This window comes from Echinococcus granulosus, assembly GCF_000524195.1.
Source record: "Echinococcus granulosus chromosome Unknown EG_S00180, whole genome shotgun sequence".
Taxonomy (NCBI): Eukaryota; Metazoa; Platyhelminthes; class Cestoda; order Cyclophyllidea; family Taeniidae; genus Echinococcus; species Echinococcus granulosus.
In genome coordinates, this window is record NW_020170560.1 from 78,425 (window position 1) to 95,994 (window position 17,570).

Below are 17,570 nucleotides of genomic sequence, written 5' to 3' on the forward strand. Positions count from 1 at the left end.
GGGCACGGAGAGGCGACTGGCATGTTGGTTGCAGTGCGCTATCTACTCGGCCCATTTCCCCAATCCAGGGTCAGGAAGGAGTTCGGAAACCACGCCATAGCCCATTGTCGAGCCAGTGGAGCGAATAGTGAAGCGCTGACCGGGCTCTAGGAACTGAAGTACAGCCAGGTGTCAGAGTTGGTCCTCGAGGTACTTATTTGAAGAGTAACAAGTTTACCATTTTCTTTTGCATGTGCAGCTTGATGGTAGCGTCCTCCCCGGGCATTAGTAGTTCCCGACCCTCTTCCAACTGAAGAAAAGCTGGACAGTCCCATGACATGCTGAAGATCTGCATCTGAAAGTTGGTTGTGAATGGCTTCTCCCGACCACCCTCCTTTTTCGAAAGCATGTAAACCTAGGGGAGGGAGGAAACAAACTACAAGTACTGGTAGATTTGAGAAGCAGCTGCCGAAACTAAGCAGAAATAAGCAGACAAATTTTGAATATCAAAATATATGGCCTAAAAATGTTAAAGCACTAATGCAGAGCAGCTGCAACATACTTGAACAGAGAAGCTTGAATAGGTATACAACATACCTGGGCCTTAAAGTAGTTGTGAATGGTAGCTGATTTTGGAGCAATAATCGCCATTCCACGCCGAATCTCATCACGTTTGATACCGCGAAGCAGAATACCGACCTGGTCACCGGCTTCACCGTATTCCATCATCTGATGGAACATCTCAATCCCGGTAACCGTGGATTTCAGTGTTTTGTTATAGCCTATCATTTCTACTTGGTCTTGCAACTTCACTTTCCCGCGCTTAATGCTACCGGTCGCAACTGTTCCACGACCTGTGATTGTGAAAACCTAAATTCCAAAAAATAGAAGACAAGAAGCATTCAAACTAGGCAAAAAGAAATGGGTCAAAAGTGCAATGAGAAGTTGACCTGTTCAATTGGAAGAAGAAACGGTTTATCCAGGTCACGCTTAGGCATTGGCACCTCGTCAATCACCTTCAGTAGTTCAATAATTTTCTCACGGCCAATAGCTGGGTCCTTGTCTTCCAAAGCATAAAGAGCCGATCCACTAACTACCGGAGTGTTGTCACCATCGAACCCATATTGCTTAAGGGTATCACGGATTTCCAGCTCAACGAGTTCCAACATCTCAGCATCGGCAGCATCAGCTTTGTTGATGAAAACGACAATGTTCTCAATTCCAATCTGTTTTGCAAGCAGGAGGTGTTCACGGGTTTGAGGCATTGTTCCATCGGTAGCTGCAACCACAATGATGGCGCATTCCATTTGATTAGCCCCGGTGATCATGTTCTTGATGTAATCAGCATGTCCAGGACAATCCGTATGACCATAATGACGCTTGTCCGTGGAGTAATCGACCACGGCAGCGTTAATTGTAATGCCACGTCTCCTCTCCTCGGGAGCGGCATCAATTTCCTCGTATGACTTGTAAATAGTCTTTCCTTTCTGTTCCTCCGACAAAACTATGGGGGAAAGTCCACAAACGGTAAAACACTACCCTTTGTAATGGCCGCAGTAAGAGTGGTCTTCCCATGATCCACATGACCGATAGTCCCGATATTCATATGCGGCTTATCACGAACATAGGTCTTCTTCCGCATCCCCGTAACAGCTGAAAGGATAGTAGCGGTGTGGAGCTATAACAATCCTTTTAGAAAACCGATATAAGATACCCTGGAAACTGCGACAGAACATTGGACCATCTTGGAGGAACAAATAAGACTCTAGTAGAAATAATGCGGAATTAAAAACGTAGCATACCGAACAGTATCGGATCAACATTGTGGAAGAGAATTGGTACTCAGGGCTACAAAATCCAGGTGCCACTGGAACAAGATATCATTGTTGTAGTAGCAGCCATTATCTACGTTATAGTCTCGAGGGTCAAATGTCAAAAGGCGCAGAATATAAGCAACAAGAATATGAGTGGTATGAAATATGGAAATTGGAAGTCCATGAATATAGGGAGCGAAAAAAGACTCACAACGCGACCTAACAAGCAGATGCAAGAATGAACCTAACACATGCAAATTATTTGCCTCGTGTATAGTAAAACAACCACCTGCCAAATGGTAGCTTAAAAACTTGGCACTTATGTACGATTTGAAAGACAAACTTACTTGCATGCTCAATTTTGTACGAGGGTTAAAAATCCGTGTAAACAGCTAACTGCCTGATCTCTGGTATAATTAATGTGTGGTTAAAATATAAGGTGGTAACCTAAACTTATAGTTTAATTAGGATAGAAAAACTGTTTGACAACTGCAATTTTAATGTACGACTAATGTTACTTAGTGCCAAATCTACCTAATTTGCGTCAATCAGTTTCAGGCGAACATTAAGACCACTTGGAGTTCCGAGATCCTTTAGAAATACTAGCTAGGGTAAATTCTGCGAAAAAAATGCATCAGTGACGGCAAGAAGAGCTGGCAGTCAAGTGACTTGACTCAAAGTCCACACCGCTTATAGTGCATTGAGACTTCCCTGAAGTCAAAAGAAGACAATGTTAGGGCAGAACATATGTTCAACGGACAAAAGGGCCTGAAGGAACTGGCAGGGCTCAGGGGCCCGCTCATCCAACGAACGTACAATACCGAGACACAAAGTTATTCTTTGCCAAAGCTAAGAGTTAAGCAAACAACTAGAACATTACCCTTCTGACTGAGCGTAAAGTCTGCACCGAAGTATTTTCTTTCTGATTAAGCGCACAGTTTGCACTGACGCATTGGCCTGTGTAGTCAAAGATAGCAAATTGCAGCATCTGAAGTTATCCAAGGCTAAAATTTGGCCACGTGCGCAACGTTGTCGTAATTATGCTTTAAAATCGCCAAGTGCCGCAATCTATGGCAAACAAGTCTGCAAATTTAAAGACGTGGCTTAGGATTTGGTTATGTTGTTTAAACAGTCACTTAATAGCTTAGGTTTCTCTAAGATTGAGTTAACTGCTATTGACAAATAGAAACACTAATCTAGCAATATTAGTTGGCCTTTTAATTTATTGGTCTGATTAGTTAGCAACAATGCGGCTGGTAAAAATATAAATGATTTTGTTCTTTTTATAAATCAAACATTGACATCCTTGAGAGATCAGGTTCGTCGCGTTACTGCAAATAGGGGCTGGGAGTCTGTCATTTTCTCTTGAGGTCCCGCTTTTCTTAAATTTTATCACTTGCTCCCTTTGGAAATATAGTTAGAATGTTTAGCGACGTAGTTCGCAGTCAAATAAGTCCTTTACTTGGTGAAAGTCTGGTCGGTGAAGCTGATGCGCCAACTAACAAGCTCATGCATGGTTAGGCTATTTTCTCTGCCTATTTAGTGGGTTATTGGAAATGATGGTGTTACTTTTGTTTGAATTCCTTCCTTAAAGAGATTTTTGACTGGACCACTTCACTAGCGGAAGTATTTTCTCACCAGTTCATCCCTTTTTTATTTGACGTTTGGAATAGTATTTTCGTTATAACTGATTTTGATGTATGACGAGGTCCTGTCACTAAATTAAGCACATATTTTCAGCTTTGTCTTTTTGAAATACAGTATAATTAGTTCCAGCTTGTTTCTTTTATTTAGTTTTGCTTATTAGTGGTCAGAAAACTGCTAAAAGACTTACGTTTTGATATTGGTCCAGGATTTGCACATCGAGACTTAGATCAAAGGAGTAGATTCTAAATTGCATTTTGTCCTTCCAATGTAATAGCAAATTAGACCAATGAATTGTAATCCGTTAACCAGCAGGGATACCTTTATTGTAGGTTGTAATGGAGCCACAGGTGGAGCTTTTCCAATACACACCTGCCTCGGGCAATTTGGTAGGTGAAAACGAAGCTACCACCGCTGTAATGGAGGAAAATCTTTTGCTGAGACAGGAGAATCAATGTCTTTTCGAACAATTTTGCCAACAGATTCACGTGAGTTCTATTTATTTCCCATACATCTCATTGGACCTAATTCTGCTATTACAGAACATTCAGCGTGAGAAGGAGACAGTTCGTCTTCGACTGATAGCCGTGGAGAGCGATTATGATGCACAGATGAAAGAGCTGCAGGCGGAGATCATTAATCTGCGTGAGGAGGTGCAACAACAGAAGCGCCGCAGTGGGCAGCAAACTCAGGAGCACGAGGAGACCATTCAGTCGCTATGCGAGCACAACGCTGCGTTGCAACAAAAACTTGATGAAGCCAACCAAAGTGTCACTGAGGTCAGCGTACAGATGAAAGTGATGCAGCACCATCTCCACACTGCTCGTGTGGCCATTCAGAGCCACGTGCAACAGATTGAGAGCTTACGTGCTGAGGTTGGTAGGCTTTTTCTCCTTCAAGACAACACTTTGAGTAACAAAACGGACATGGTGAATGGAATTAGTATATTTCCAATGTCTTGGACAGGTTTATGCGGAGACTGGTAAATTCACCTCTGTAAACTAGTGGAATATTTTATGTCGGAATAAACTCTCGAAAACCATGAGCGTCAATTGAAATGATTCGTAAAGTTATTTCAAAAACTCAGTGTTTTTAATGACATGAATTCCATCGGGCTTATGCTATCTTTTCCTGAAACAAATTGTCGGATTATCTGAAAATTTCTCAGTCATCTGCAGGATTCTAAATTACCTACGTTTCTTCTTTCTTCGATATACACTGGCTTCATGTAATTTGTGGCTTGTAGTATGCAATGAAGGCATTGCAGAGATTTTGAAGCATTCTGCTCAAATAGATGACAATTTTTCCTTTAACTTAGCAGTCACTTTTCCACCTCATTAATTATTCGTCATTAAGTTTACTTTTGCGCAAGAGAATTAGCAAAATTAGTTCTAAACAGACGAAATCTTCGATCACACTTGCGTGCATGCTGTAGTGCAAACCTTTATTCATTTCTTATGCAGCAATTGTTTAATACCCACAAAGTTTTCCTTCAGTTCCTCTAATTTGTGTACATTAGGAAAGATGCATGAGGGATATTTATTTTTAAGTAGATTTCCAAGGCATATACATTGCCACAAAGTCAGACATTTGGTAGTGGAGCGAATGAATCCCTCATCCTACATTCTTGTGACATTCCTATCTTTGCATAGTTAATGGTCTACGGCATCGCAAATGTCCTGTCAGGCAGTAGAGGGTGCAAGTTCATGAAAATTTATAATGATCTTCTTTAAAACCTTCCAACTTTTTTGTCTACATGCAGTGCAAGAACCTCCATCCATGAAGCTGCTTATACACTTGTTTCATTCATGATTATTTGCTATATTCAGCCAAATTCCTTTGCCCTCGGTGCTCAGTGGAACTGATATTGACGAGCTCTCTTTTAGATTAATCACCTAAAGGAGGATAAGGCGACGTTGGAGCAGAAACTACAGGCTATTATGGACGAGAGAGACTCTGTACTAGCCACACTTTCGGATGCTCAACAGGCTAATGCTCTTCTACAACAGGAAAACGCCAATCAACAACTTGTGGTAAGCCAAATCGTTGAATCTATAGGCATAGGGACCTTAGTTTGACATGTCCTCTTGTCACTGATATGAATACGAATGATATCGGCGACATTGCGCTGTTTAGTAGACCACAAATTTAATCCGGTCTTATGCTTGCCAGATGAAAGTCGATGACCTGATTTCAATCTTTCTAGAGCAGAAAGTTAAGGATGATTGGGGATATGTGACCCCTTTGTTTATCTGCACTGGTTGATTTGGAATCTCTGTAAAAACGGGTTTCGACAATAGCCTTTACTACCTTTAAGCTTCTATCAATTGGATCTAGGTCATGAGCCACAGGGTAACGCCTAGTCAACTCAGAAATATTGCGTTTCGAAGCCAAGTTCGGCCTTGTAATTTCTAAATACTCGTTACGCAACCTTCGTGAATGCCTGCAACCCAACGTGCGCGAAATTTTTCTGCACTGACCTATCAGAATGGAAGGCATCGCCCGTGACCAACTATTTACCCGGCCCTGATTGGCTGCCTGCTAAACTGCTTACAAGAGACTTTCGATCTCCATTACCAAAGTAAAAATAACCTGGTGATCACGGCCAGGATCTGCATTTAAGGGTGGGATAGCAAGAAAAAGTAGTTGACCTATCAATTTTGAATTTTAATGGGGTGGTGATATGCTTTGAATCAGAGATACTGCTTTGAAGTTTACGACAAGAATTCGCCTCCTAATAGGTTCAATCTAGGCTCTGAAATGCACATAATATTTCCATAGTTACAGGTAAAACAAATCAGTGCGTGTGGATCAGGCTAAATAGGTTGTTTATAAGACAGGAAGCTTTTTTACCGCTTCACCACCACATTCTTCTAATGTTATGTAATAAAATCCATCCGTGTGAATCGAAGGCTTTCTGTACATTTTCCCACTTCTTTGCACTAAGTTACTTTACTTCAAGCACCTTTTGGGACTGCTACAATCGGTCATTTAGAGGATCACATGCTTCAACAGACCCTTGTTTTCATATTGCTGCGGCCAAATGAATGTGGGAAGTAGTGGGATTTTCGAACAAATAGGTGGCACTTAAATTATGGGGTGAAGGAAAGCATCGGAGACTAGCTTTTATGACACATTTGGCTGAGTTTATTCTCACCAGCTAGTTCATTGTAGACCAGAGAGTTTGTTATTACGAGATATTTGGAGCTTTATTCCAACCAAAAATCACTTCAAAAGACGATCCTCAATGACTACTTCCTCTCCAATCCTTTTGAAGAATTCGATTGGTTAATTTCTCAAAAGATTGTACTGATTTCCACGAAAATGATCGACTTAAAGTATGGATATCATATTGCCTGGTGTAGCTCGAATTAAACTATCTTATATGATTTTTGACACCGAGTAAACTCGTATTTCTTTTGTTTCTTAGCTCATGTTCTGTGCTTGTGTAAATGACTCAAGGTCATGTTGCCTTGTCTGAATCTAGATAACCTGTCAAGACAACGAGCTGGCGCAGTTGCAGCAAGCAGCCGTGCTACTGAAGGATCAACTTCAAACCCTCAATTTAGTGGCTTCACCATCTCGAAAGGCTTCCACCTCTGCCAGCGCTGTAAAACTCAGTGGGCAGAGCTCGAACCCGCATCAGTCATTGATGGGGGAACTCTCGGCTGCGAATGCGGACAATGCGGTAGGCTAACAGCCTTATTTTCACGATTCTTCATATGTATTCAGCGATTGTGGAGCAACTGAAGTGTCCTGGAACTTTTCTGAGGACGAAATAAGACATAATACTCGAATATCGTCGACATACAAAGGGCTGAGGGTGGGATTGGGCTACTGGTACGACCGAGAAGTCGGACGACTCGGCAGAGGTACAATGACGGAGCCGCAGTTGGTCCGTTACCAAAAAACCGAGAGATAGATGTTGTTGGAAAACACTTGATAAAGCGCAGAAATCGAGCGAAGTAAAACAAGGTGACGTTGATCCGTTTCCTTCGTAGGTGTCCGTTTCTAATTCCAGTAATCTAAACGAAGGATTTTGAAATCACCGTTTCTTTGACCAAATCGCTTCGAGTATGTAAGTCAGTAAATGAGGTGCAGTGCAAAGTCTACACCACTCCCACGAACCCACTCTTTGTGTCTATACTAGAGTGGGAAGCATAATGACTGACAGCTACCGAGATAAAAAAAAACCTTTTTTCTTTACATTCATATTAAATCGGAAGCATGGTCCCTGGTTAATTTCTCCTGCGTTTGAGGGTAGGTTAATTCTTGCGTAATTCTGTCTAGACACTCAGACGGTAAGCGGAATTGTCTTTCGTCTTTTACTATATTTTACTGCTATCCCGGGTTTCAAGCGTTCCAGTTCGCCCTAAAGAAGTTGTAAAGCATACTGGGATAATAAAAAGGATACTATTCGTGTATAAAAGGACTAGATGGCTTAGAGCACAGACGGAATGTCCCAGTATCAGGCCATTAATCGAGATTGCAGAAAATGATGGTCTCGCATGGCTGAGTGCCTCATCAAAGCGTCTATTGTGTTACTTGACAGTCCTTTCGATTGGCCACTCTTCCGCCTCGGAAGTAACATCGTGGTCAACTCTAAGTCAAGATTGTGGGTGTTACGATTGAATCGCACCCAGTCGTGGTCGATGCTTTCCATCTGGGATGTTTAGAGGTGGCGTCCAGTCGACAATCTCATAATTAGTGTTGATTGGATCCAATGCTCCAGGTTATCCCTGAAAAGTGGTAAGGGATATCAGCTAGAAAGGCTATAGGCATGAAGGGGAACCCTCGGCTACCGAGGCGGCGACTGAACTGCGGAGACCTGAGACAACTGTAGCTTCAGGAGACCATAATTACCACTGTCCTCAGCTCTGCACAAATGTCAGGGTCCTTCCTGCAATTCACTATTCCCGTAGCCACTCCGGACACGTTTGCAATGAAATTAAGGTTTTTATCAATAACGCGGACGTCAGATGTCATAAAACACCGGCCACGTGCTCGTTTAGAGTGCCAAATGCAAATCTTGACTCTACCGAGAATATGAGCGCTTTAGAAATTCATTTGTTTGGGTTCCAGGAGGATGATTGGTGGTACAAACACGTTCATCTGGACCCCTCAATGACAGGGTTCTACGAAGACGACGAGATTGAGATTGATGACGCCTCCCTGCTAGCCGCTATGACAACTAACGGGAAGGTGATTCCAAAGAGTGAAGAGAATGGTACAATGAAGGTGAATGAGAGTAGCGATCTCGAATGCAACGATTCTGGTGCGAGTGGTTCTACAGAAGAGGAATTCCTTAGAAGCTTTCGTACCGAAGTTGCTGAAGTAAATTTTAATAGCCTTTAATTTTAAACATTTATGATTACACGTCCAGAATAAGTAGCTTAAGGAGGTATAATTTACAGCAACAATGTAAAGTGTCATGTTACTAAGCTTTTACAAAGTGAATCCTTTTAGCTGTCACGGTGAAGATGATTTGGTCATTGCATGACCAGTTGCTCACCTCAGCTCTGTTTATTGCACGTTGAAGAGTATGTTTACCATCATTGTGCATTCAGAAACTTTCCACTTCTCTCATGAAATACGTGGTCCCTCACGCCGTCTTTAGAAACATACCTCCGAGCCATTGACAGCTCCAAGAAATGGGCAATATCATTGCAACCCAGCTATTTACAAATGGAATGTCATGCATTCCTTCGCTATGCCAATGAGCCACAGTACACACATGCCCTTTCATGGTGCTCACCCTTCCTTACGTTTTTTCTATCTTCTGACACCGAAAGATGTTCACTTTATGTAAGTTCAACTATTGAAGAGGTTCCATTAAATGAGGTTTAATTTGCTACACGAGTTTAGTGGTGGCGCTTCTTCTACTACCAAGGCAAAGTAAGTAGGATGAGTTTAGTGGGAATTTTTGTGGTCAGATCTACCAGCAACTACGTCAGATGTGTGTGGAGGTGAGCGCGCAATCCTCCAGCAACGCCTCATCAATTGCGGGCCACAGACCAGGTGACTGGACGCCCGACCAACTGTCACGCATCGAGTGGGATTGTCGTCTCGCATCGCTGCGCAACGTCCTAACAGACCTCCGTGGTCTCCTTCAGGATCTCGTTGCCATTCCTATCAAGGTATCTCTCCTCCTAGATCTCTGAACTGTTTGCAGCGCTGTGGTTGGCAAACCAAGTGGTATGAGAAGTGTCAAGGGTTTTAGGTCACATTCTTAGCTGATAAGTAGTCTGTTGGTCAGTTATACTTGGTTTTCAAAGATCCCTTCCAGAGTTTGTATTACCTCACCATGAATAAAAAGATTAGCACTTTGTACAATATGAACCGCTTATTTTACACTGAGTGATCGGAGAGTGCTTGCGAGACAAACAGCCTGGTAACCGCACAATCCACTAGCCTATTAAAATCTGCATTACAATTGCTGGAAAGTTCATTCTCAACACCCTTGCCTCTCTGCGTCTACTTATTTGTTTTGGTCCTAGTGATTGATCTAGAATAGCCTAGCTTCCAGCATCACGTCGTGTGGAATTGCCGGTGTAAACTCGCTGCCAAGTCGACAAAATGTCACTGCTTGGGCGGTGTTTATGCACAGCTCTGTTTACAATCCCCAAACAAATGAGGAGCCAAACCTTGCGTTTGAAGTATGTTAGTTCCAACCCTGGCACCAAAAGTCGTCATAAGATCGCATTTGCATCTGAGTGGAAGTTGTGCTGAATGCCAGTCCACTTCGTCTCAATTCCTGCGACGCAAATGTGGCAAGTGTCATGCGGAAACGCCGTTTAATGCACATAGTGTGGGTGATCGAATGAACACCCAAGCTGCTGGATACTGCCATTAGGAGGTAGAATGCATTGCCTGTGACTGCACCGCTTCTGACCGTGGGGTTACTCCACCATGAGTGGCTGAGTATCATCCGTCGACTCATTATCCTTGCCAGGCCAAATCACTAGCACCGCGTGTTATCATGGCTTGTCGTTTGTGGAACCGTCAGAGTGGCCCCTACTAATATTTACTAAGTTGTTCTTTCTCCTTTCCAGGCCTAACAAAGGTCAAAACAAGTTGGTGGATGAAAACTCGGTGCAAATGTCCTGTTGCTTGCTGTCTCCTTCTGCAAACCGTATCTTCCTGTCATTTTGAATGCTTTGTTTTTCATACCCTTTATGCACAGAAGATTGTAACACCGTTTGTAAATGAAATTGGTGTTGTGGTCCTTTGAATTGTGCGATACTTCCCACTGAATTGTGGTTCCACATTCAGTCGTAGATAAATAAACAAGTGGTTGGCATTGCTCAGTTGAGTATTCGCATGCATGAACTTGCACGAGATTTTGTACTGCAGCCGCTCTATTTTCTTCCTCACCATTCATTTGGACGTCTGCTTTAGACGACTGGCACATGCAGTTACTCACTCTTCTCTGCCTAGGAGGCAGGATGAAGGTTACCATCCAAGTTCCCACTAAGCATAATAGTTTGGTTGTCTCTAGCTTCCAGGAAGGAGTATTTGCAACCGTCATGGCCTAACACAAGCCGTCACGTTTCAATTTTTCCCGAGAAAATTACACAAGTCGTTACATGTCCCCTTCACGCTATAAGTTTGTACAGAATGTGGCGGTGCTTTCAAAATCATTGTCGGCAGTGATCTTATCCAGCTATATCACGGAATGCTGTTTCTGTGGCACTAATTTAACCCACCTCCTGAGGTTTGGTGTTCGACGAAGCCTAGAAGGCGAGTCGAAGTGGGGTAAGGTCCAATTTCGCATCGTGATCACTCGCGACTTTAAATTTTTAGTTTTCCATTTTTTCAGATAATTTCCTAACGAAGGAAGTACTACACTTGTAGACAAAGTACTTATTGTTCTCAGTTTAACGAATGGAAAGTCGTTGAATTCCTGCCCATTCTCGCCCGTATTGGTGCTGGCCGGTCGGAAAGTGATGTATAGTACTTTGAAGGCTATTTTACAATGAAAGGAAACAGTAAGTAAGTAGAAATATGTTGTTTTTGGTCACCACAACTTTAAGTAATGAAGCATGTGCTTACCAACTTAAGGGGAATGGTGGATGGTAAATGAGTATGAAATAGATTGAGTGCTCTCCCGTTTGCGTGGTTTGTGGCAGAATTGAGGATAGATTGAGGCGCTAAGGCACTCACAGAAGTTAGTCCTGAAGCCATTCATCCAGATGAAGCAAAAATTTTAAGCGCACTTTCCATCTAGATAGAAAGTGGGATAAATTGAAATGATTTAAAAGACGCTTACTTGAATCAAAACATCATTCTGCCTAAGCCATTCTTCCGGACGAGTGATTGACTTCCAACCAGTTCTACTAGGGAGCAAGTTCGGCGCGTTCATGTTGAGATCGGTAGTACTGATTTGATAGTTGCAAACTTTACCAGAGTCTCCAGAACTCACGCTGTTGATTGTTTCTGAGGTCTGTATCATCGACTCACCCTAACAGCAGTTGGACCGCTACCTCCAACACTACCACCATCAAAATAAGTAAGACTTGACGGCCAAAGACTCGTTGTTCACTTCAAACACCAATGTATAACAGTATGTTTTATGTGTTAGAAGATGCAGAGTTTCGCATCGCGTACATTCCTCGTGATCATTTCATCCCAATCTTGCAACAGTGAAATAGCAGGATGCCAAATGCCATCGTCCCGATGTTAAGAATGCCACTCCTTCGTCAGACAAGTAGATCATTCCTCGAAAAGAGCACGAAAATAAAAAAAAAATAAAATAAAATAAAAAAATAAAAAATAAAATAAAAGTTAGTAGGTGCAGAGGATTTGGTGTTGAAAAAGTAGGGTTACGATCCGAGTCAATGTCTGCGACATGATAGAGACTCTCTTGCATCCTGTACCTTAGAAGAGGTGTCGGATGTTTGCACTGGCAGTACATTCCCTAAAATACATTCCTTCGCATCAAAGCATGCCAACAACTTCCACCAAGTTTTTCTATGAATACTCCTTGGAACTCAACTTGTGCCCAAGTAAATGGGCAAAGTACCTTAAGTGGCTTTGAAGCGCTGTTAATTAATCGGTGATTGAGCCTAAGAATACCATCCAACTAGCACTCGGTTAAAAGGTCGGGCAGATCCCTTGGAGTTTTGTCCAGCTTTAAATCCAGTTCTGTTCATATTTGAAAAGGCTACTGTGCTAACGTTGATCGCAATGGATTAAATGGTAGAACTCTCAAAATGCAGATTCATTCGTTTTCCCAGGTCATAAGGAATGCCACTTAAAGGGACAGCTATGCTGACTGCCGTAGCTGATTAACACACCTTGATGTCACAGAAAGGAGGCACAGACTGTGAATAGCTGAAGTCTAGGCGCATCCCTACGAACAAGCTATGGAGGCAAGTCTTTCGCCAACAAGCAAAGTGATTGGGACATGGAATGCAATTGACGAGGTGCATTGTGCAGCCTTGAGCAGCACAGCTGTGGTGAATATCCATCTCCCTTTGCAGCTGACAAAGTTGACGAGACACTTTGGATACGAAGGCTTGGACAAACTGCCTTTTTGCCTCCAGACAGGTGTGATGACTACCATTACTAGTTTGTGCGTAGTTTTTTGTAATGGTCGCTGGGGTACAGAGGTCTCGTGCCTCATTAACTGTGCCTTTAACTACACAGACGTATCAGCCCTCGCGGTTTATACCGTTGATCCTTCCGTCCATGTTTGTGGATTATGAGCTCTTCTATATGGAAATAAGCAGTCCTGTTTTTGTAACAGTAGCGCGGAGCACGATGCCTTAAGCAGAAGGTTGAGATCAAACCCGTCACACATAACCGTGAAATTAATAGTGCAGTACATTTCGAGTGACGAAAAGTAGACACTCCGAAGGACAATTCCTTACCATTAAGATGAGTATATCCTACTTAATTTCTATTTCAGCGTCCACTCTATGCTCCTTCGATATTGCATGGGTCCGCATGCAACACATCACTTATCGTTTCAGCAGTTCAGTGAATAAGGTGCCGACAGCGTCTTTAACAAAGGACTAAGAAGATTGAACAGAGCGGAGAGAAGAAAATGAGAAATGTGCACCTCGGGGTCAGCTGGATTTTGTCTCACCACTAATAACTGATATTTAGGTTGAGTTGGTTGTGATCCCACAAACTAGCTATGGTACGCTACTGTCCCAATAGTAAAGGACTATGGTACTAGAAATTAATAACGCTCTTTGAAGTTGATGATATTGGCCAATGGAACGGGTTAGATGAAGTGCATGGGAAGACATGGTTAGAGGGGTAGACTTGGTGCGAAGCGCCTTTTTCAGGAGGGGGAGGAGAAGGAGGAGTTGGAGAGGGTAAGGGAGAGAATGCATCTCTAAAAGGCAATTGTCGTGTGATTTAGAACCTCATAGATATTTATCCGTCAAGGTATCCTGCCCTTCCACCTTTACCACCCTGGCTTTTGCCTTGACTTTTATCACCTTCACCTCCATTTCTTTCGTCTGTTTCTGTCTTACATCTGTTGCCCCATTTCTTCACTTTTAGTGCCTTCCTATCCATCAGATTTGTGAGTTTTGCTTGTCACCTGTTAATTTTGGTGTTGGTGAGATCGAATGAATGTGTGGCTATCAAGGTAAATTCCAACATATGGAATGTAGGGTGGCATGTCTTGTCGGTATTTGGGCACTTCTTCTTTGTTATCACCACGAGATACTCACTTCAATTTGATGGAATGACAAAGAAGGGCAATGGATAGAGAAAAGTGTCCAAATGAAGTGAGTGAATTAAAATAAATTAATTAAAAGACCACTTTTACTATGGGGGATTAAATGGAGGGAGAGGAGGTGGAGGATGGATAGGCGGAGGTAGACCTGAGGTGGGATGGTATAAGACAAACAGAAGTGGCGGAAAGAAAGAAGAAAATGCTGAATAAGAGTGTCCGGGGACAGGACAAGACAATGACAAATGAAAGTAAGCCATGTTGAACTAAATTAAGATGCAGTCATTAGTAATGTGTGGTCTCTTCTAGTCCGATCTAGGGTATGAATCATAAATCATTAGAATCACGTCATGACTGTACATGGTCCTCGACAGGTAAGGTAAAACTGAAATCAAACAATGGACGCTGGAAGAAAGGAAGAAAGATGAGAGATGTGGTGAGAGATAAATGGAATCCACTAAAAGGGCTTTGACGGAGAATGTGGAAGGTGAGGGGGAAGGAGAGAGAGGAGCCGCGAGAGAAATGAAGTTGGGTTAGGAGGAGGCGAAGGTGTGAGAAGTTAGAGGGAATCAGAGGAGCAAGGCGTTCCAGTGCCGCTAAAATGCAAAAAAATGAAGGAGGGTAGAAAAAATGAAATGAGATGTAATTTACGGAGTGGATAGGTCTAATAAGGTACTCAAGACTCAATACTTGAGAGCATAGAGAATAGTGGGTGAAGAATGAGTCACTCACCGATGGAGCGTTGGAATGGAATATGCGAATGGAAGAGAAAACAAGTGGGGTGCTTGCTTCCTCATTTCAAAGACGTCAAATGGTTTAGTTCCTACGTGTGTCGATTGGTCCAGAATGTCTGCGAGGAGGAAGGAGAAAGAGACCGAAGGTGTGGGGGAAACGATGCAGGAAGAAGCCGTTGACGATAAACTGCGTTGTAGAAACGGAGACGTATGATAGTTAGTAGTCGAATTTGGAATGTGTAGGTGAGCATATCTGGCAGTTGGTTGTAAAGGGAAAGAACGGATGGATGGGTGGTGGATTTTTGACAAAGTGAAGAGGTGAGGTCAGTTAACCATCCAGCCAACCAAACACTCAATAATGGAATAATCAATGAAGGACTTACTTGATCCAAGATGAAACTGTCAATTTGGGTGAGCGGGTGGGTTGTGGAGTGTTGATGAAGTAAAGAGGTAAAATTATATAACCAACCAACTATCCTTGCCATCCTTTAATCAGTTAAGGAGGAATTGCTTCCCTAAATGGAGCTGAAGTGGGATTAGAGTATGTGGTACTTATATACGCACAATATTTATTGTGCCAGTCTTCAAACACAAGAGGGGATGGATGGACCACCAGAATATTGGAAATTATTTGCACTTTTTGCGTAATAAATCTTGGAAAGCATCCTCTTTATCCTTATTATGGGCTTTTACTTTCATTATCTTAATTCCATTTACTGTTTGTGGTGTTGAGGGCGATCAGATGGGGAAGGAAACCGTGAACACCATGTAGATGATGGAAGTTTGATGTCTCTATGTCTTGAAGATACCCTCCTTCCTTATCCATACGTCCCCACCTTTTCACTTCCACCACTCCCAACCATTGTGTGGTTCAATCTGGCATTGCAGTTGTTCACATGCGACAAAAACGACGATTTCCTCTGCCAGTGTCAGTGATGGATGTCAAAGGAAAGGTGTCATCGTAAGCATTAATAGCTGTTGGAATTCTCAATTTTTGACTCTGGTTAATCCTAGACCTACAATTTACCAGCCCACTACACTTCACAGTCTGCGGTCAATTCAGTGGACTCTATTCTGGATTTCACTTCATTATGAACCATAAATTAGTAGTTGTCTGGAGTGAAGTGCTGGAAGTAATCATTCCTTTCTTCGTCCCCTTCTTCGCCCTTGTTTTTCTTTAAAGCGACTTCGGCATCTCTTCCATCAGATTCTTCGTATCTGAACTCCTGGGCCCGCTCTAGCACCGGTCTGGATGCAAAAATTACGCTCTCCTTTGCATGAAACGCTGCAATGCATTTGAAGTTGAGCGTAGACCATTTGTTTGAGTCTTTATTGACTTTTTTCGCATACCTCACCACAACCACCTGACACAAGATGCGGGGAATTGGGGAATAGCACATCAGATTTGCTTTGCAAACCATCAGTCTTCATTGTGATCCTATCTCCCATAGTACCAAGAGACGGTGGAGACTGAACCTCGTGAATGGAATTAGGGGCTGTCTACCATGCGAGCCCAATTCAAATTAAGTTCCAAGTCTAAGCTTCTGACCTCCTGGTCACATGTGCTGTATGTTCTTGAGTATTTGGAGACGATGAGTTAGCAGACCGTGCCATCTGGCTTCAATCCGATACTGGATCATGTTGAAACAGAAGAAGCATCTACTTCTCATAATGCTCAATTACACGTTGTCATTGACACCTCGCATCAGTGTTAAGCATGAGTGATGGAGATATCAGTGGAGACATCCGTAAATGCCGTGTTATTTAACAGGTGGAGTCACACCTACATGTATGGGGAGTTGACAGCAGACCTCAAGTATGAAAACTAATTGCTTCATGATGCTTCAATAATCTGATGATAAAGGTCTATGTCCCATTCTCAAGGCTATCTTGAGTTGCAAAGAATGTTATAGAAGACAGACAAATCCATGTAAGAACCCCAAAACTACGAAATCCACCTGATAAGGGGTTGGTTACCTTCAACCCATATTACCTCTAATCGCTCCTTTCTTGCTCCAGATTTTCTTTCCTTGAGTTGGGTGTCCCGGTGGAGCAGGAGCCTCAGACGTTCTGGTATTCCCTTCAGTCTTCGTGGTTTGCACACTGGCCTGGTGGCTGGCAACCGCAGCTGGCTAATGACGGCGGACGGCATGTCTTTACAGTGGTACCAATTGTCTCATAAACCTGCTTCTGAATTGGTATGGCTACCACTTCAGTAAAGACTTCATTTTTCATACCTTCACAAAGCCTGCTAACTACTTGTCTCTCCCTCCCCCTCTCTTCCTCTCTAACACACCACACATCTCCCAACACCTTCTAACTAGAGAAATTTAACACATGGAATGGGATCAAGCTTGAATGACAACTCCACGCCAGAAATTCGGTGATGCGAAGGAGAGGAGGCGAATAGAAGCCTTCCCCAATCCGCAGGAAGCGGTTCTGTGGAGAGGAGTTTCGTGTTTAATCGGTAGTAGCAGACGCTAATGATGGTGTTAAAATCCATTTGAAGGAGAATGCCTCCAGAAACAGACCCCAGCCGGGACAGTGCTGATGGTCTTCAATACCTTCATTTGATCACCAATTTTGCCTCCAAAGCATTGCGCTATAAACAACCCGTGAAATGCCCAACTTGTCGCGGATCTTTAGCTGAACCTCCCGAGCACATGCATGCACACTTCTCTTGTTTGCTCTTTCTTTATTGAGAGTAGC

General features: G+C 42.9%; 3 protein-coding genes across 3 annotated transcripts; 1 reads left to right on the forward strand and 2 right to left on the reverse strand. All coding sequences in view use genetic code 11, as the record gives it.

Moving 5' to 3' along the window:
- Positions 1 to 42: 42 nt before the first annotated feature.
- EGR_09971 (Elongation factor Tu) lies at positions 43 to 2,781 on the reverse strand (the record flags this gene model as incomplete). The annotated part of the gene is made up of 9 exons (XM_024499220.1): positions 43 to 153; positions 218 to 394; positions 577 to 849; positions 930 to 1,483; positions 1,519 to 1,657; positions 1,694 to 1,744; positions 1,782 to 1,846; positions 2,005 to 2,082; positions 2,730 to 2,781. The coding sequence occupies 9 exons, from the start codon at positions 2,779 to 2,781 to the stop codon at positions 43 to 45; spliced, it is 1,500 nt and encodes a 499-aa protein (XP_024346366.1).
- Positions 2,782 to 3,775: 994 nt separating this feature from the next.
- On the forward strand, positions 3,776 to 10,589 carry EGR_09972 (Coiled-coil domain-containing protein 64A; the record flags this gene model as incomplete). Its single annotated transcript, XM_024499221.1, has 7 exons — positions 3,776 to 3,925; positions 3,980 to 4,312; positions 5,324 to 5,470; positions 6,925 to 7,125; positions 8,520 to 8,771; positions 9,371 to 9,574; positions 10,470 to 10,589. 7 exons carry the CDS (start codon positions 3,776 to 3,778, stop codon positions 10,587 to 10,589), a joined length of 1,407 nt encoding a protein of 468 aa, XP_024346367.1.
- Positions 10,590 to 14,475: 3,886 nt separating this feature from the next.
- EGR_09973 (hypothetical protein) lies at positions 14,476 to 16,310 on the reverse strand (the record flags this gene model as incomplete). Its single annotated transcript, XM_024499222.1, has 3 exons — positions 14,476 to 14,723; positions 14,955 to 15,048; positions 16,212 to 16,310. 3 exons carry the CDS (start codon positions 16,308 to 16,310, stop codon positions 14,476 to 14,478), a joined length of 441 nt encoding a protein of 146 aa, XP_024346368.1.
- Between the last annotated feature and the right edge of the window lie 1,260 nt (positions 16,311 to 17,570).